Genomic DNA, 20,888 nt, shown 5'->3' on the forward strand with positions numbered 1-20,888 from the left:
TAACTGAGCAGTCTGGTTTGGTCAATTGGGAGCATCCATTGGCAAGCTTTCACTTCCGGTCATGGGAACACAGGAAACTGTCTTCTTCTGAGTCAGATCTCTAGTCTGATCAGCCAGTATTGTCTACACTGACTGGCAGCTGCTCTTCAGGGTTTCAGCCAGCAGTCTCCCCCAGGCCTACCTGGAAATGCTGGGAACAGAACCTCAGACCTTTTGCATGGAAAGCAAATGGCCTACCATTGAGCTACTGCCCTTCCCCATTCTTCAGTTGTTTCGCTCAGAAAGTCAGGGGTCATATATTTAAACTTAACTTTTCTCTCTAAAGCTGGACCTCATTATTCTTACAGGGTATATATGCTTTTTTTGCTTTTGTTTTGAGCTGTGTCTTGTTTCTGAATTTTCCTTCGTCCAGACTTCCGCTTGTTTCATGCTTAGAAAGTACTGGTCTGAGCACTTTCCACTTGGCCCATGCTTTCTAGGCACAGGTCTGAGTGGTTTCCCCCTTGCTCCAATCCTTTCCAAGGGGAAATCCACTCTTTAGCGATAGAGTGGAACAAACAGCAATCCAGTGGAAAAGTCAGATTGCCAGTTGCTCTGATGTGAGCATTGAAGAGCAGTTTCCCCCTAGAGTAAAGAAATGGGGCAAGAGGAAGTGTGGATAACCCCTAAGTATCTGTAGCTCTGCAAAGTCCAATGGAACTCCAGGCCTTCTGGCGCGTGTGAATGGAACCTCCAGATTCAGAGGCAGCATGTGACCAAATAACAGGCTGCTGGGTAGCAGCTACAACATAAGAGGGTAGTTGAGTCCATGCTCAGCTCACATACGGGCTTCTCAAGGGCACCTGGTTGGGCACTCAGGGCCCAGCCACACTTCTGTTTGTCATGTGATTTCACATAATTTCAAACTATGGCTGAGAGGTGCTTTTTTGTCTTGCCACTTTCCCCAGAAAAACCTGCTCTTTACTGCTAAATTGGAACAAACATCAGTTGGGTTTTCCGTGAATTAACATTTGTTCTGATTTAGCAGTAAACAGCTGGTTTTTCTGGGGAAAGCAATGGGACAAAAGAAATACTATTGGCAGGGCTTTTTTCCAGCTGGAACTCACCGGAACTGTGTTTCAGTACCTTTTCTCTCCCCCCCCCCCCATCAACATTTTTTTTTTAAAAAAAAAACCTGATTGGCTGGCTATCCGCATGTCCAATTGCAAGCAGGAAAAGGGGTGACCCAACAGGAACTAGCACTCCCTTTTCTCTCCATGTGCATTTTCCTGGAACAGTTCAGGTTTGTTTTGGCCGCCAGCTAATTGCAGAGGCTCCCATTTTGCACGGTAGATCCCAGGATCCAGGAATCTCAGATCAGCTGAGTGTGGGGTGGTGAAGGGTAGGGCTAGGGTAAGTCACCTTGTGGAGCATGGCTGCCCCATCCTGCTGCCAAACCCTGGACCCAGCAGCAGCACCCAGCAGCCTCGGCTGGGCTCCATGAGGCAATGAGGGGCAAGCCTGTGAGAGAAATCTCTGGTGAACATTTTCCATCTTGGAATTATATAATTAAATCACTGAAGGAGCTTGAACTTCTTCTCTCCACATCCCTCCCCCCCATCTAAGATATTTAGCAATGGAAGCCCCACCAAAACTATTTATATACTGTAGACTATTATGCAATTTGTTAATGTTAGCATTTATGCACTACATTCACAGATGCTTCTGTTTCATTAAGCTTTTAAATATTACTTTATGTTGCAGTGTGTTGGGTTTCCTCGAGCAAAAAACAGGATGACTGCACTTGGTAGAAGTTATTATTATTATTATTATTATTATTATTATTATTATTATGGCAGATCATTTCTTTCTTTAGCAACATTTTTGGGTAGTGCCACCATTTCCCTCTTTAACCTACCTATTTTGGGGCAGGAAAGAGAACAAGATTTAAGGTAGTTATAATGATCTGAGAAGAGAAAACACTTTTCTAGAATCCCTACCTTGAAAGAAGCATCCCAACTCCAAGCTGCAGTACAGTTTCTTTCCATGACAGTTTAGAGCATGGGCTCTAAGTTATCCATGCAATGGGAGGAGGCCAGATCCAGAATTCAAATTATGAGTGGGCAGGGAGGCTGTTGTCCTATTTTTTATTTTTATTGGTGATATATATATATATAATTTTCAAATTTTATAATCACAATGATCCATAAATTCAATGCTTTTCCAAATAAGAGGAAACAAACAATATAGACTCCCCCCCTGCCCCACCCCTGGATTCCAGTCTTTCCCCACATAATTTCTTGCATCTCATTTTATCTCCAGATTCTTTGTTTTCCCTCTTGTTTATCTTAATTTCCAATTATTTAATTACATAAATGTTATATCAAACCTGCTAACATTTTAATAGATTTACAGTGGTGTTTTTTTTTTTTTTAAAAAAAAAGTCTATAAATTTCTTCCATTCCTGCTCAAACTTCTCATCCTGATCTCTGACCTTCGCGGTTATCTTTGCCATTTCAGCATAGTCCATCATCTTAGTTATCCATTCTTCTTTTGTTGGTATCTTCTCCTGTTTCCAGTTCTGGGCAAGCAACACCCTTGTAGTTGTTGTCGCATACATAAATAACCTTTTTAGGTCCCTAGGTATTCCATCCCCTGTTAATCCAAGTAAAAAGTCTTCTGGTTTTTTAGCAAAAGTTGTCTTAAACATCTTTTTCAGTTCATTATATATCATTTCCCAGAAGTCTTTTACTTTTCTATAGGACCACCACACGTGGTAAAAAGCACCTTCCTTTTCCTCACGTTTCCAACACACATTTGATGCACTTTTACACATTTTTGCTAGTTTTGCCAAACTCAGATACCATCGGTACATCCTAGTCATATAATTTTCCTTCAGCGAACAACAAGCCATAACTTTTAAGTCCTCTTTCCATAACTTTTCCCACTGAAAAGTATTGTATTCCATTGAAAAGTACTGTATTCCACATCTTTTTCCCAGTATAGCATGACCACCTTAACTTCCTAATCCTTTATCTCTCATTCCAACAGTAATTTATACGTTTTTTTATAAGAGTTTATCATTATTATCTACTCTCTCTTTCAAACCTTGAAAATTCTTTTCCAAAGCCCACTCCCCTATCTATCCTGAATACATTGTATTGTAGCCAATCTGTTAACAAGTGTTTTACATCATTAAATTCTAATACTTTTAATTAGTTTTCAGCCTCCATTAATAATTCTTGATAGGTCGCCCAATCCCCTTTCATATTTACTTTTTTAACAGATATTGCTTCTAATGGGAAGAGTCACCATGGTGTTTTAGTTTCCAGTAAGTTTTTATACTTTTCCCATACTTAAATTGATTTCCTTACAATGTGGTTCAGGAATCCCTTGTATACCTTTGTTTTTTCCATACCATACATATGCATACCACCCAAATCGATTGCCATGCCCTTCCAGATCCAAAACATCTGTATCCTTTAACAAAATCCATCCCCGTCACCAGCATAGGCAGGACACTTCATAATACAGTACAGTTTTAAGTCTGGCAGGGAGAATTCACCCCTTTCTTTGGCTTCCTTTAACAATTTATATTTAATTCTGGGTCGTCGTCCCCCCACCAGACAAATTTAGAAATATCCTTTTGCCATTGTTTGAAGTGACTTGCCCCTCTGATCACCTGTATCGTTTGAAATAGAAAAGACATTCTTGGCAATATCTTCATTTTTACCACAGAGATCCTACCCCACATAGATAGTTTCAGCCTTCCCCATATTTTCATATCTCTCTTTATTTCACTCCACAACTTTGTATAATTATCTTTAAATATATTTATATTTTTGGCTGTCAACCACACTCCCAAATATTTCACCATTTTTTCTTCCACCAATTTTGTTGATTGTCTAAATTTATTTATTTATTTTTATTGATATTGTGAGAGTTTAGGGGTTCCTGAGCTTGGTTGGTTGTGTTTAGTTGATTGTGGTGTGGCTTATTTGAGGGATGAGGTGGGCTCGGTTGTTTGGTCAGGTTAGCCATATGCTGTTTTGTTATATTTCCAGATTGCAATAATGCTAAAGCACTGGGGTATTATTGCAGTACAACTGAAAGTGGAATGATGTGTGGATGGTCCAGTATAAATCCACCAATAATGCACTATCATTGCATCAGTGATAGCAAAGGGCTGGGGTGCAAGTCTGTGAAGGGAATCCTGCCTGCTCCTCCCTCCTGTGCTGTGTGTGTGCTGGCAGCATCTCCACAGCTCATCTTTCTAGCAGAGCTCATGAGGTTGAAGAAGTTGTTATGCAGAGACCTTGGAGCACTTTTATTTTAGGTTTTAAAAGAAACTTGGTGTGCATTTGCCCCTAGTTGCTATTTCAATGTATCCTTGCTAGAATACAGTGGTACCTCTGATTACAGATTTAATTCATTTTGGGGTGCCATGTGCACCCTGAAAAATCTGTAACTAGAGACACTGCTTCTGTACATGCGCACGGCACGATAGAGCGCTTCTGCACATGCGCGGGTGGCAAAACCCGGAAGTATACACTTCTCGGTTTGCTGCAGTGGCGTAGCATGGGTTGTCAGCACCCGGGGCAAGGCAAGTAATTTGTGCCCCCTAACCCGTGGATTTGCGCCCCCTAACCCATGGATTTGCACCCCCTAACTCTAACCCCCAGATGTTGCAGCCGGGCCCCCCTGCACCCCCCACGCTACGCCACTGGTTTGCTGCGGCCATAACCCGAAGATTCCATAACCTGGAGGTTGTTCAACATGAGGTACCTCTGTATTGCTGTTTTGTATACCACTTTAAAGAATACTAAGGCACCTTGAACTGTGGCTTTGTTTGCTCTTCTATTTCTATTAAGTGTAACAATGGAACTGTTCCTTCTCCCAATAGATATCTGCTATTAGGTGTGGACAAAGTTTTATTGGAGCAGGAGCTCAGGGGAACAGAGTTCCCTTACCTTTATAAAATGATTTATTTATTTTTTGTCCAGGGATGCTGAAACAGATATATACCCTGTGCCTGAGCCAAAAACCCACCTATATCTGTAACCAGTAAAGTTGTGCACATTTCTAATCCATATTGTCTGCTTGAGTTTATTAATCACATCTTACATTTAGTTGTTGCCTGGGTGTGTGGGTGTGTGTGGCACTGCGACTGGGCCTGCAGTAAACAAACAAACAAACTTACTTTGTGGTGAGTTTCCCCACCTCTCCCCCCCCCCCCCAGAAAAGAAGCATTGCTTCTCGGACCCATGTCTTGAAATCATTTGAAATAATGGGATAAACAGAAGTATGGATGAGCCCTAAGAGAAACAAGATGCTAGATGGTCTGATTCACCTAGGATCTTCTCTGTAACCCCCCACACTGACGCTCCAAGTCTTGTCCAGGCTCAGACTCAGGAGGGAACCAAGTGCACACTAGTAGTGTATGTTGTGCAGTTAAACTCCTCTGTCCACTCCACCAGCTGGATCCAATTCCTGATCCCTGCATCAGGGCAACCAAGGCAGTTTTGGCCTAAGGTCTGGTTGAAATAAATCTAGAAACTCGTAAGCCCCATGGGTGTGTGATCGTCAGCCTGTATAAATTGGACATTCACAAAATTCAAGCAATGCCATGCCATGAAAACTTAAATATGAGAACTCTGCACTCATCTGAAAGAGAACATGATGTTCATCTTAACTTCATTTTTGAATTATTTGGTCTCTAGAGCATTTTCAGAGCCAAAGGTCAGGGTGGGAAGGTCATAAAGAGCAGGGAGAATAAAAAGGGTTTGCTGACTATGAGATGTCTGGGCACCTAGAGATCAGATGGAGAGAGCCTTCCCAAAGGAGACTGCCCCCCCCATTTTGTTCCTCAATCATTATTTGCTGACATCTTTCTCCTCCCTAGTGGCCAAGGAAACATGAGAAAGAACGTCCCAAATTCAATATAAGCAGTGATGGTGCTTTTGATATTTCCCTCAATTGCCTTTCACATTTGTATGGAAAGTGCTGCTAGCTATATCTGTGCACTGAACAAGTTTCAGTTGGTCCTGCCATACAGAGCTGAACTACATCCACCCAGCTTGAGCAAAACTAGAGAACTAGGGTGATGATGGATTGTAATCATAGTTCCCTGTTGTTCTAGAGTAGAGTACTTTGTGATTGAGGTGAGAGCTCATAGGCAGTCTTACCCAGTAGAGATGTTAATAGAACATCCCCCACTTTCCCGCTCTCTCTTCTGTTCCCTTGGCTCCTATCAGTGACAAAACCCAGCACAAGCTGCCCACCTTGAGCCTGTTTTCAACACTGTGACCTTTTTCTGCAGAAAAGATGAAGTCTCTACATGGGATGAACTTCAGGAGATATGGCTCCCTGGGGTCTGCCAGCTTGGGGAGCAGAGCATGTGAATGCTAGAAAGATGAGGTCACCTGCCAGCAACAATACAGAAACATCATCATTGTTAGCTCTGTGAACCTGGCCTCAGCAGATAGAAAACCCCACAATCCTTGAAAGCATCATCTGGCCCAGAAAGTCAGTTTGTTAATACTTTTCTTCCCTGGTGTTTCAAATACTGCAGAACTCGCTTTAGATCCTCCAACCACCTAAAGAAAACTTGAGGTCCCATGCAAAGTAACCAAAAACATTGCACCTGGGAGCTGTTGAGTTCCTGGGTTGATACTTTTAGCATCCCTGTCATTGGTAAATCAGGACATTATATCATTTAGCTTGGGATTTAGTACACCAACACGGTGTAGAACAGAAAGAGGGAACAGATGGCCCTCCAGATATTGTTGGGCTACAAATGTCCACCCCCGCCCCCCACGCCTGTCAAAGGGAGAAAGGTATCTACACCAGCCATTTCTTCACTCATAGATACTCTTTGGAAATATGTGCTTTTCAGAACAGAAAGGAAGTTGGGTGTCTAGTCAGTCCTGACATCCAATGAAATGTGGGCATGTTTAAGGAGGAGTGTTCATTTGTGGCCTCCATACAATTTCCCGGCAGGCACATTAGTGCCTACAAGCACCACGTTGGTGACACTTGGCCCAATATACGCTTAGTGAATTATTTTTTACATCTTCGGTGCAGACTCCCAGTCTCCCTTGCCATTGCGAATAATTCAGCGTCCATTGAAAACAGGCCACAGGTAAAGCCAGCACGAATATTGTTTGTTTGCAAAACACAACACTAGCAATTCCCTTGACCCAACAACAAATGATAACCACTCTTTGATGCAATTGTCATTGCAACACACAAAACAGAGGAAGCCGTTTATTTGCTTAATGGCTTGTTGTATAAAGATGCTTAATGTAAAGCAGGATGTGAATATCCTTTTGTCTTGTTTGTGTCAAAACTAATTAACAGAATATGCTTTGTGGTGATGGGGGGGGGGAGTGATCCATCAATTCCACCCTCTGTGGGTGCACATGGGTGTGTGTGTGGAGTCAGTCATCTTACACATTTAAGAGCAAATCAGATGATGTTTTGGGTGATTCATAATACCATATATTTAATGGTATGACTCCTCTTCTAAAAACAGCCATTTCTAGCTAGCTTAGAGTCTTGCAAATCCCCCTTTGGCACTGGAGGATATAAATTAAGTATTGTAACTGACTCACAGCAGAAACAGGACTTGGGTCAGAGACATTTGTGTTTTCTTTTAAGATGCTGTTGAAGGCAAACTAGGCAAACTGTTGCAGCTTACTAGGAAGAAGAATGGTGCTGCTTGCCCTTCTCCAAGAACCAGGAGCTGTGGAGGGCAGCTTCCCCGCAAGGAAGAATTCCACTGCAAGCTGATCTATTATGGAGGTTTGGCTCCTAACATGAGCTAACTCAAAGAAATTCATGAAAGGAACTTTTCCCTTTCCTTCATCCTTCCTTGTAGCCACCTGTGCCTCCCAAAAACTTTTTGGGGTGCAGAGGTCATTCTGAATATTGTGGGGTGAAGCAGGCAGGGGGGCTGCTGGAGGAAGAGGGCATCACCGAAAACCAGGCTTGGATCCTTAAATAAATTAACTTAAGGAAGTTTACCCCACCCCACCCCACCCCACCCCACATTGTTCTGAAGAGGCTTTTTTGTGCATTGTAGGCTGCTGCTCAGGAGGGCAAGGAGCAGACAAGAAATCTTTAAGTTTAATAATAATAATAATACCCCACCCACCTGACTGTGTTACCCTAGCCACTCTGGGAGGCTTCCAACAGATATAAAAAATATAATAAAACATCAAAATTATCTTAGGACTCAAGTTGGAAAGTTTGGATGCTTCTATTTCAGCACCTTTCTAGAGGTAATCTTAAGGGCCAAACTGGTTTGGGTTTTCTCTCTATGTGTGTCTCTTTAGCTCTGCAGTTTTGCCACCATAAGCTTCTCTTGAAATGCAACAGCTTCAGAGATGTATTTTTTATTTTATTATTACATATTTATTTTCCATCTTTCCTTCATGGAGCTCAAGAAGGTATGCATGGAACTCCTCTCTCCATTTCATCCTTTCAATCTCTGAGGTATGGTATTAGGCTGAGAGATAGTGACAGGCTTCCTGGCTGAGTGAGGATCTGAAATCTTATCTCCAAAGTCCTAGTCTAAAACTTTACCACTACACCACACTGGCTATAAGTGTCAAGCCTATTGGAGAGGGGTGTGGCCTGCTATTGCTATAACTAAATGAGGTGTGTGTCGACTGCAATATCAGTCAGTAAAATTACAAATCTAAGCAAGCATATATAAATAATTAAGGGCAGATAGAACTGCAGATATATAAATGTATGTGTGTAATCAACCAGAAACATCTAAAATACCTGTTGGAATATGTATGTCTCTAAACCTCACCCAGAGGGATACGGGTTGCTCTGTGGTGTAAACCACTGATCCTTGGGCTTGCCGATCGGAAAGTCGGCAGTTCAAATCCCCATGACAGGGTGAGCTCCCGTTGTTCGGTCCCTGCTCCTGCCAACCTAGCAGTTCGAAAGCACGTCAAAGTGCAAGTAGATAAATAGGTACCGCTCTGGTGGGAAGGTAAATGGTGTTTCCGTGTGCTGCTCTGGTTTCACCAGTCATGCAGGCCACATGACCCAGAAAAACTGTCTGTGGACAAACGTCGGCTCCCTCAGCCAGTAAAGCGAGATGAGCGCCACAACCCCAGAGTCATCCGCGACTGGACCTCTGCAGACAAGGGTTTCTACAAACTGATCCCCACCCTGCAAAAAAGAGCTGTAATGGTTGTATCTAATGTAATTCCTACTCAAAGTACACCCAGTGAAAACAATGGGCGTCAATAATTTCATCGAGTCTACTCCATGAACAAATTAGTTGGATGGAACCTCTATAGTATTCTCCTAATGTTCCTTGTGGGATGGGGAAGATGAATAATGTTTCCCTGAAGGCTACAGCTAAGGCCAGGCATGTCCAAAGTCCATTTCGGGGTCTAATCCGGCCCACCAGTCAGTTTAATCTGGCCCCTGTGGAGTTTATTTCCTGGGGTAAAATCCTTAAAAAAGCTGAACAACTTCAATCCTAAGAAAAAACCCGTTTTTTAAAATATTTTTTATTGAATGATTTTATGTTACAAAGAACAATACAACCATACTACCACTAAATATAATTGAGAAATAAAAATTACAAACATTAATATTTAGTTTGTTATTTGTTATTTACCTCCCAAACATTCCATACAAAAACACACATCAGTACACACACACACACTGATAATAATGAAAGTAAATATTTCCCCCCCTTTTATCTTACAAAATCTTTTCTTCAACTTTGACTTCCTGTCAAGTCCCTTTGCGTATATTTTATCTTACAATCGAATGTACATGAAACAACAAACCTTTCTATATAAATTTTCCAATACATTCTGAAAACATAATAAATCCTTAATTGTTGTCCACCTCCTTTTAGTTCCTTTATCACTCGAATGCTAGCACGGAGTCAAAACTAATATTGTATTTTTGAACAAATCTTCTATAACCATCCCATTTTTCTGCAAATTTTTGCTTTGAGTTTCTTCTGAGCTTGCTAGTCAATTGAGCCATCTCCACCAATTCCTGTAATTTGATTTGCCAATCTGTTACTTTTGGAGCCTTGTGATCTTTCCATCCCTTGGCCCAACAACTTTGGTTGGCTCTTTGGTCGGCCCTCACGGCCCTTCACTTCATCAAATCTGGCCCTCTTTGAAAAAAGTTTGGACACCACTGGCTAAGGCTGAAAACTCAATTCAGTTGACTCAAGGGGAATCCTTGATCGTTATGGGTATGTCGTCTAAGAATAACATGAGCCTGCTGAAGATGGAGGGGCCCCTCTTTGATCTTTTTTCTTCGCAATTATTCTAAGGAATCTCAATTCTTCACACCCCTGTTGCATTCACACAGCCTTACCTTGCATTCCCCACCACTTGCATTCATTAGAAATTTTGATTAAACGCAAACAAAACCCTAGCTGCAATGAACCCTATCAGCTCAGGCAACTCTCTCTCTCCCCCCTCCCCCGCTCTTCTCCTGACTTAATTTGAGGTCAGTAGTCGGTTGCTGCTCCATAAACAAATGTCAGCAAATTGAATTGAAACTGGGGGGGGGGGAGGGGGGAGCTCTTGTGCCTCAGTGTAACCGCGTTAAGGCACGTAGATGAACTTGCCATAATGAGGGGAATTGAAGGATGCATCAGATGGATAACGCTGTTTGTTTGAAGGTTGAGACAAGGCAGATGGTGCCTTGTGTACCTGCAGGATCTAATTAAAGCAGAGGCGCACAGTATTGGACTTACTGTAAGAAACAAATAAACAAAAAAAAATACTCTATTGGATTAAACTCTGTAGCAAGAGCACAGCCAGCAAGATTATTCCTGTGGCTCAGCATGCCATCAAGCACCATAATCAGCCTGCCCCACTCTTCATTATGCATCCTTATTTTATTAATTATATTGTTATACTACTTCCTCACACAAAACTTGTCTCTCAAAGCAACCCACAAGCAGTGAGTAATGCAAGGCAGTGCTGAGTGTAGGCTCTGTTACTTAGATGGAAATAAAAAGCGGGCCAGAGGAAGGGCTACTCTCAGGCCTGTTGTTGTTGTTTAGTTGTTTAGTTGTGTCTGACTCTTCGTGACCCCATGGACCAGAGCACGCCAGGCACTCCTGTCTTCCACTGCCTCCCACAGTTTGGTCAGACTCATGTTTCTAGCTTTGAGAACACTGCCCAACCATCTCGTCCTCTGTCGTCCCCTTCTCCTTGTGCCCTCCATCTTTCCCAACATCAGGGTCTTTTCCAGAGAGTCTTCTCTTCTCATGAGGTGGCCAAAGTACTGGAGTCTCAGTTTCAGGATCTGTCCTTCCAGTCAGCACTCAGAATGGATAGGTTTGATCTTCTTGCAGTCCATGGGACTCTCAAGAGTCTCTTCCAGCACCATAATTCAAAAGCATCAATTCTTTATGGTCCAGCTCTCACTTCCATACATCACTATTGGGAAAACCATAGCTTTAACTATACGGACCTTTGTTGGTAAGGTGATGTCTCTGCTTATTAAGATGCTGTCTAGGTTTGTCATTGCTTTTCTCCCAAGAACTAATAATAATAATAATAATAATAATAATAATAATAATAATAATAATAAATGAATGTTAATTAGAGTTAACTCTGTAAAATAAGAACAATGCGGGATGAATGTGGTAAATGTTAGGTGAATTTGTAGCTGGTTGACTGACTGAACCCAAAGAATACTCATTAATGGTTCTTTGTCATCTTAAACAGGAAGAATCAGATGCACAAATATAGGGTGGGGGACACCTGGCTTACTAGCAGTGCATGTGAAAAGGATCTATGGGTCTTGGTGGACCACAAGCTTAACATGAGTCAACAGTGTGATGCAGCAGCAAAAACGTGAATGCTATTCTAGGCTGCATCAGCAGAAATATAGTGTCCACATAGAGGGAAATAATAGTCCCACTCTATTCTGCCTTGGTCAGACCACACCTGGAATACTTTGTCCAATTCTGGGCACTACAATTTAAGAAGGATGTTGACAAGCTGGAATGTGTTGTAGAGGAGGGCAACAAAGATGATCACGGGCCTGGAAATTGGTCTTAGGAGAAATGCTTGAAGGAGCTGGGTATGTTTAGCCTGGAAAAGAGGAGACTGAGAAGAGATATGATAGCCATCTTCAAATAACTTAAGGGCTTTCACATGGAAATGGGAGCATGCTTGCTTTCTCCTGCTCTGGAGGCTAGGACTCAAGGCAATGGCTTCAAGTTGCAAGAAAGGAGATTCCGACGAAACATTCAGAAAAACTTTCTGATAGTAAGAGCTGTTCAGCAATGGAACAGATTCCCATGAGAGGTGATGGACTCTCCTTCCTTGCAGGTTTTTAAGGAGAGGTTGGATGGTCATCTGTCATGGATGCTTTAGCTGAGATTCCTGCCTTGCAGGGGGTCGGACTAGATGACTCTTGGGCCCATTCCAATTCTGAGATTATGAATTGGAATATATCTGAGAGAGTGGGAAACCAGGTTTTGGAAAAAATGTACTAAATTAATTTTAATTTGGTTTTGATGTGTTATAAATTTGAAATTGAATTGGCAGATAAATGGGAGCTGAAAACAGGGAGCCCTCCAAGTAGGTGGGGTTCTCAAGGAGAGCAGGAATGAGTATTGCAAATTTCAAAGGAAGGAAATGTTTTTAAAAGTCCAAGTACTGAGCTCATGTTTGGGCTTTCATCACTAGGAAGTATTGGTGTACCTGACCACCAAGTCTCCCTCCCACCCACCCTTATTATCCTTCCTGTCATCTTCTCAAACTATTCATTTTTGTATTGTGCGGGGGCAGGGGTATCATTTGAGTATATTGGGAGGGGTGATGCAGTCCCAGAAGCATGAGGGAACTAGTTCTCACTGAACAGATCCACCTCTGTCTCTAGGCTATTGAACTTTAGATTGCTATGTATGGTACCTTAATGTTTGGTCTTGAGGGGGAAATAGCAGCTGTAGGAGGGAAGTGATTCCAGCTGTGGTGCTGAGAAGGGTGGAGAGATTAAAACCATTTAGCATTATTTCCTACCTGAACCACTTCTCGCTATTTTTGGATCTCCAATAATCTTCTCTACTTGTTCCCTTATATCAGGGAGGGAGGGAGGGAGGCCTGGGTTCAAACCCCCACTCAGACACAACATTTTATCAAGAGAGCTTGGGCCTGTTCTGTGCCTGCCAGCCATGCCCCTCTTCTCTCTCAAGGTAGTGCCATTCCATTTCACTCTCTACTTGTTTTCTTTCTTTTCCCCATTGGCATTCAACATTCTGTGGTGACCGAGTCCTTGATGATTGTTCCCTGGTGGGGAGGGGGGGGTCTAATAATGTCTTTTTGGTTGTAGTTCTGCAGAACTTGGGGTTCCCACAAGTATGCATGCCTTCCTGTTTCTCCGTGGCTTTGTTTTGGCTACATAGCCTTTGATAATCACTACTGTGTTTGTTTTTAGACATAAGATGCACTTGTCATTAAAAATAAAAGTATACTGTGCTGTTCACAACATTGGTAAGCCTGCTCCATTGGACTGTGGTACATGCATTTTACAGCACACTCCCCACTCTGTGTGTTCCATGATTCCAGGGTCTTTCTGTTCTCCCATGCAAATTGTAGCTAGGCTGAATGTGCAGCAGTACAAAATATTGTTAACTCCCGGTTATCCAGATATTTTAGATTTCACTTGCCATTCCTATGTAGGAAGCTGCTCTGTTTTGCTATCATAAATGTGGGGAAAGGAAAACGAAGGAACACAAATGCAAATCTGTTAGCATGCTTGGTTGGTTGGTTGGATGCTAGATTTTCTCTCTCTCTCTCTCTCTCTCTCTCTCTCTCTCTCTCACACACACACACACACACACACACACACACACACACACCATTATATATCCCTTCCTCCATGGAACTTTGGGGTATATATAAACAGCAACAGCAGCAGCAACAACACCAACACAACCCTAGGAAGTAAATCAAGCTGAAAGATTGTATCTGTTTTAGTTAACATTTGGGCCCATATCACTTAGTTCCATGCTACTCCATACTAAGAAAAGAAGAAAAGCCCTGCTGAATTATGCGAAAGGCCCATCTAGGCAAGAACTCTGTTCTCACAGTGGTTATCTGGATTCCTATGAGAAGCCCATAAGCAGAACCTGAGTGCAACAGCCCTTTCTCCACTTGGCAACTAGTTTTGAAAAGCATACTCTTTCCAGCAGTGGCAGAACATAGCCATTGTGGCTGGTAATCATTGGTAGCCTTACCCTCCATGAATTTGTCTAATCCTCTTTGAAAGCCATCCAGCCCTCTCACACCCATTCTGGAAATTTGCTAAATATAGGGTTTCTAAGTAAAACCTTATTTTGGTTGTGGGAGAGAGATTACGCATTAATTTGGGTTTGTTTTCTGATTTCCCTAGTCACTTTTCTGTCCATGTGCCAACTTACTTCAGCAGCAGTCTGTTTAATACTGATTACTATTTGATTACTAAAATGTCCACAGACCCATCCCACTTCTGAACTTTTAGTTATGATCTAAACCTAACAAATGAAATCAGATTATCTCTTTAGCTTCTGTTACTTCCCTTTTCTTCCTTTTTGATCAAATGGGAACATTTCCTAAGTGTCTGGAAGGCAGAAACAGCAGATGTGTGTGACTCAGGATGCCTTGTTAAAGGCAGCTGTGTATCTGGGGAAATTGACGAAGCTCAAGCAGTGGGGAGTGTTGCACTGGGCTCTGTTTATACCCCTTCCTTTCATAACTGGCTTGAATAAAGCATTTTTGTTATTGTTTGCAGTAGAGCCCTTTGGATCCTCTCTTGATACAGTGGAAGGCAATCCATCAGAGCAAATATGGCACTGCTCCACAAACCTCATTCTACCCTCAGCCAGCCCCCACCCTGCCTACCTTCTTCCTTACAACCCCTTTTGAGCATGACACCACCACCTGTCATCTTCCTTAATCTCAGTGTTGCCTCAGTAGGGAAGAGGCTGAGGACAAAATGGGGGAATGTGTTGGCTCTGCCTGTCAGTGGCTCTGGCTCCCCCTACTGTTGGCCTCTCTGCATTCTGCCCTACCAGTCCCACCATCCTCCAATGTTCTTAGATGTGGATTTTAAAGGTTTACAGCAGAGATGGGAACTTGTAGCCCTCCAGATGATCCTGGACTTCAGCCCCCATCAATCCCAGCCAGCATGGCCAATGTTCATTCACACTGATGGAAGTATTAGTCCAAGAACATCAGGAAGGCCACAGGATTCTCATTCCTGTGAATCCATAGTGAATCCTCACTATGTTTATTTCATAGAATCATAGAATCATAGAGTTGGAAGAGACCACAAGGGCCATCGAGTCCAACCCCCTGCCAAGCAGGAAACACCATCAGAGCACTCCTGACATATGGTTGTCAAGCCTCTGCTTAAAGACCTCCAAAGAAGGAGACTCCACCACACTCCTTGGCAGCAAATTCCACTGTTGAACAGCTCTTACTGTCAGGAAGTTCTTCCTAATGTTTAGGTGGAATCTTCTTTCTTGTAGTTTGGATCCATTGCTCCGTGTCCGCTTCTCTGGAGCAGCAGAAAACAACCTTTCTCCCTCCTCTATGTGACATCCTTTTATATATTTGAACATGGCTATCATATCACCCCTTAACCTCCTCTTCTCCAGGCTAAACATGCCCAGCTCCCTTAGCCGTTCCTCATAAGGCATCGTTTCCAGGCCTTTGACCATTTTGGTTGCCCTCCTCTGGACACGTTCCAGTTTGTCAGTGTCCTTCTTGAACTGTGGTGCCCAGAATTTCGAATAGAATCCTACCAAGTTCAGTGGAAGTTGCTAGTAAGTGCCCTGGCTTGGCAATGCTGTGTCACAAAAAGCAGTTTCTCAAAATGTATTGAGACAGCAAGTCTAGTTCTAAGATGGGAAGCCTTTCTCTAGAGCTGTATCACGCAGGTGGGACTTGAATATTGTGCCATAGAAAAAAGAAAACCCTGAACTAGAATATTAACTTTCTCCCTGAAAAGTCTTGAGCCCAGCCTTTTCCCTGGTACACTTATTTTCTTTGTGCAGGGAATTACAATATTCTCTCACACGCTATCCTCTTACACACTATAAAGCTGAGGTAGAACCCTTCTCTCTCACAAGACAGTTTTGTACACACAAGGTTTGTTCATTTGGTTGGTTGGTTGGTTGATAGATATGGAAGAATATTCCACCATGCAGCCTTCTCCAACCTGATGCTTTCCAGATGTTTTGGATCACAGCTGGCTAGTGCTTATGGGAGTTGTAGTGCAAAGCATGTAGATCACACTAGGTTGGCAAAGACTGGCATGGTGTGACCCCCTATCTTAGTCTGAAGCTGTACAACCGAGACACAGGTTAATTATTTAAAAAGATTATTGCTGAAAGTTGACATACAATAAGGACTGTTTAGAATGTTAGGCCAGAGAGCAGATAGAGGTTTTCTCACTGAAGTGAACTGTGTTTGCTTGTGTTTCATGCCAGGGATCAATTTCATAAATGTGATCTCCCATCAGCAGTCTGAAATAGTCTAGTCTAGTTAGCAACTGCCACCTCATTTATATATTAACACTGGCCACTTTTTCTGACAATTTGTAGTGCTACTGTAAATGCCTTTATCAGTTCTGCAATTCTTGACAGTCCATTTGTTCATTATTCTCTCCTAGGCCTTCAAGGGGGCCCTCATGAGCTCATACTGGTGCTCAGGGAAAGGGGATGTAATTGAGGACTGGTGTCGGTGTGATCTAAATGCTTTTGACGAAAATGGACTCCCCAGCTGCAGCCCTCTCCTGCAGCCTGTGTAAGTATCTCTTTACAGACAGACTTCTTTTTCTACACAGTCAAATACCGTGTGTGTGAATTTTTAAAACATGATTTCCAAGGAGCTGCAGGAACACTCATGTTCACAAACAAGTAGCTTGATCCAAATTATTAGGATGATGTAAGCAAAATGTGGCATAAGTCTGTGTCATAGCATGGAGAAAGCCCTGAGTTTCACTCCTGACATTTTCACATAGGGCTGGGGGAAACTGGAGAAAAGCAAATTGATTCCCTTTTTTTGTAGTTAATGCACTTTAAACCACTAGAAGCACTATTTTTTTATAGTAATCTAGCCAACACTTACTTGTAGCCTTTTTGTTAGCTCCACCCCTAAAAGCTGAGCCTTTCTGTTTGTTATTCTCTCCCAACTTGTTGAGACAATATGTCTGCTATTTGGCTCTTTCATTTCTATTCATCGTGTAAATGGTTCCTGCATGAATAAAGCCTTTGAACTCCAGAAACTGTAAGTTTCATTATAATTCATTATAATTAACCCTCCTGTCTGAAACCCCAGAGAGTTGCTGCCAATCAGTCTAGGCAATACTAGGCTAGATGGACCAGTGATCTGACTCATATGGACCACTCATACAGACAAAACCTGGTAGACAGAGGAAGTGTGGTTTTCCCCAATATAGACTTCTCTTGCCACACATTTGGGGGTGGGGGGAGAGAGTACAATGGTTTTATAAAGATGGTAAGAAGGTAAAACTTGATTCTGAATACTAATGAAAAATGCATTATTATACATGAAAGCAGATACGGTCCCTTGAAAATTCACCCTGTACATATGATTAAGCATATAGGAAGATAAAAACACTTAATAAAATCAAGTTCAGTTATTCTTCCCTAAGGTCAACACAGTGTTCCATCAGTTCCAGGAGACAGTGCTATCTTTGTTGTGTAAGAACACTTCATGCTGACAGGAGCACAGGTGGTTCATTTTGGACAGCAGGAGGGCATTACAGTTCTGTCTGGAGGGAACTAGGGACTTGGGGAATGCTGAGTCTCTGTGGTTTTGCTGGCCCTTCTGTGGGAGAGAAAGGTCTTTTTCTGGTCTGGTCTTAGGTGGTTCAGGGAAACTCTAGGCCAGGCCTATGTGGCACTGGGCAGGCACTGGTCATATTCAGTACAATATAAGGCAGCTTCCTATGTGTTTGCAAGCAGAAGACCTGCACAGATAAGCTCCTATTGTGTTGATTTGTGCACACAGATCCTAAAAAAATACTGGGGGAGGGGGGAGCAACTTAGTTTGATTCATATTTTAATGCAAACTTCCCTACTTGAGACTGTCCATAACAATATGTAAACAAAAATGCAACTAACCTTTGAAATTTGCGCTTCTCCAAATTTTGTGATGCATTTCTGCACAAAAATGAACATTACGAAGGTAAAATGTGTATAATAATGCATATATTTAGTGAAAATGGCACACACAAATGCATTGTATTAGGATGAGCTGCTTGCAAAAAATGCATTTGCTTACCTAAATTATTTTTTGTTTGCAGCTGTACCAAAGGAAAGAAACTGGTTTCCAACCTGCCTGTCTTTTTCTGTTTGTCCTAGGTTGCGGCTTTCCCCCAGTGTGGAACCTTCTAGCACTGTTGTCTCCTTGGAGTGGCTGGATGTCCAGCCAGCCATCGGAACGAAAGTCTCGGATTACATCCTCCACCACAAGAAGGTTGATGAGTACACAGACACTGATCTCTACACAGGTGAACAGAGAGAGAAGGGTGGCTGGGGTGTGTGTGGATGGACAAGAAGGAAACCCTTGTCTCTCGCCATTGTGCAAGTTCTGGGACATGGCTAGCCTGTTTTCAATAACAAGGACAAGAACCTTGTTGGAAGGGGTTTTTAAAAATGTGTTTTCCCCCAGAAGGTGACAAAATTTCAATTGTTGTGCTAGCTGTTCTGCATTAAAAAAGAAAGATGGGATATACTTTCAGAAGAATGGTTTCATGTTGCAAAGTTATCTCCCAGAATCACAAAACTCATCTCTTTCACTTGGCTTTGGATATCAGCTCATATTTTAGACCCTTTGCAGAGAAGTGCCCCTCGGTCTTTAGCCTCTCAAATAAGTATCATAGTGCAATACATCAGACATCAGTGAGACATCAGCTAACAAAATACTGTATCATCATTTACATGCTGATTTTCTTCCCAAACACTCAAGATGGTTCATCATTTCCTAATCATGTGTTTATTAACCTTCTGAGCATTCTTGAGGAGGGAGGGTATGCTTTAAATGTGTAGTGTGTATATAGCTTGAGAGACCTGATAGGAAAGGAAAAATGTATGGAGCTACAGGAGGGAAAGAAGCAAATACAGGTGACCACTCCTGGGCATGGGAAATCACACTGGACCCTGAGGTTTATGCCAACTACTGATCAGAAACTATCACACCTTTCTTGGCCAACTTGATGGAGAGACCAGTGACAGTTCATCTGCGGGCACTCTTAGATGAAAGTGAATTAACCCTGGTTGGCCTGATAGATTACCTTATTCAGAAGAGGAACAAGGGAAATGTGAAATGGGGAATGTGACCCTGCAACTTTGTTGATTCTTCGGGTTTCTTAGCAGCTTTTGATACCTTTGACCACAGTATTCTCCTGGATCATCTCAATGAACTGAGAGTTAGGGAGCACTCTGACTGTGCCTCAGCCTTCTAGCAGTTACTCTGCAGAGTGCCAAAGACATGTTTTTCTTCCTAGCCCTGTTTAATACCTATGTGAAGATGCTGGAGGTGATCATTAGGAGATTTTGGAGCAAGATTTCACCAGCATTCTGATAACATGCAGTTCTTGTTTCTCTGTACCATCTGAATTGGGAGAGATTATGAATGTCATAAACCAGTGAATGGGTGCAGTCATTGATTAGGGCTAATGAACTGCAACTGAACTGACAGAGACCCTATGCATAGGCTGGTGCATGATCTCCTACTATCTCACCTCTCCATCTGAGATAACCAGGTGGAAACAATCTGTCTATCCACCCATTCTATCTTGGCCAAAGTATACATAAGAACAGTATCAAAACTGAATGCCATTGCTTTAACAGTGAGCATAGAAGGGCACCCAAGGTTTTTCCAGGCAGTCTCTCATTCATGTCACAGTATCCATTTTCTGAGACACGCATCCCCCACACCCCACATTTGTCAAAAGCAAAGCACTTCCAAAATAAGATCTCCAGTAGATTTTCAGAAATTCTCTCTTTTTGCCGGTTACTAGCATGGTTAGGTTTCTGGGCCTCCTCTAAAGAGCCATGTAAATCAAAATGCCTCTGAACATGAGCAGAGCACTTCATGTAATCCCAGCTCACTCCGACACAGTGCCTTGAATAGATTGGTCACAGCTTTTCATCAAGTTCCAAAATACTCCGTTCTGCTCATCAGCTAAGCATGCATGTTACCTAAGATGGCAAAGAACACAAAGTCCTGCATGATGTGTCCTTGGATCTTTGGGGGTTGTTTGAAGATAAGAATGAGTTGTAAGGGATTAATCATTCCTTAATTGTCCTTACTTCCCCCTGTCCAGGATTTTTCCTTCTGAAACATCCATTCAGAGATGAAGGGCTGGATGGGTCATTATCTAACCCAATATAGCAGTTCTGCTGTTTGCAAATACTTTGGCATCTTTGGGCTCATGTAGCTTTTGCAGCTTAGTCCCATCCCCTCTCCCCTCTCCAGGGGAAATTCAGTACTGTACGTGCCACAAAGCCAGTCTCTGGCATGTTTAGAGAACAGACCTAGCTCTGGAGGGGATATTTATGAGGTGCTAGTGGACAGATCAAGGATGGGTTTCTTTGTTTCTTTGTTTGTTTGTTTGTTTGTTTGTGGTGGTGGGGTCTACAACCTTTATGTGCAGTTTGACAGGTTCTACCAAAGGAACCTAGAGGGTACCACAGCCCAAGATGTTAGTCTCACTGTCCCATAACCTTGTGAACCCTTGAACACTTAAGATTGTTTCCAGAATGATATAGCATTCAAACATTCCTCTTACCACTGTCAAACAAGTTTAATTTTCAGCTAGATCTTCTTTTCAGATGGAAATGGGGCCAGGGCAACTTCCAGGACATGCTACATATGGCA

General features: G+C 42.4%; 1 protein-coding gene across 5 annotated transcripts in view; it reads left to right on the forward strand.

Moving 5' to 3' along the window:
• Window positions 1–20,888, forward strand: part of ASTN2 (astrotactin 2) — a 661,500-nt gene that overhangs the window by 544,108 nt on the left and 96,504 nt on the right. For all 5 annotated transcript variants that reach the window (XM_083721626.1, XM_083721627.1, XM_083721629.1 and 2 more), the window contains 2 exons: window positions 16,651–16,784; window positions 18,368–18,516. In XM_083721626.1, the coding sequence (XP_083577752.1) occupies window positions 16,651–16,784; window positions 18,368–18,516 (283 nt within the window). The remainder of the gene's footprint in view (window positions 1–16,650; window positions 16,785–18,367; window positions 18,517–20,888) is intronic.

Source organism: Podarcis gaigeae, assembly GCF_964106915.1.
Source record: "Podarcis gaigeae genome assembly, chromosome: Z".
NCBI lineage: Eukaryota > Metazoa > Chordata > Lepidosauria > Squamata > Lacertidae > Podarcis > Podarcis gaigeae.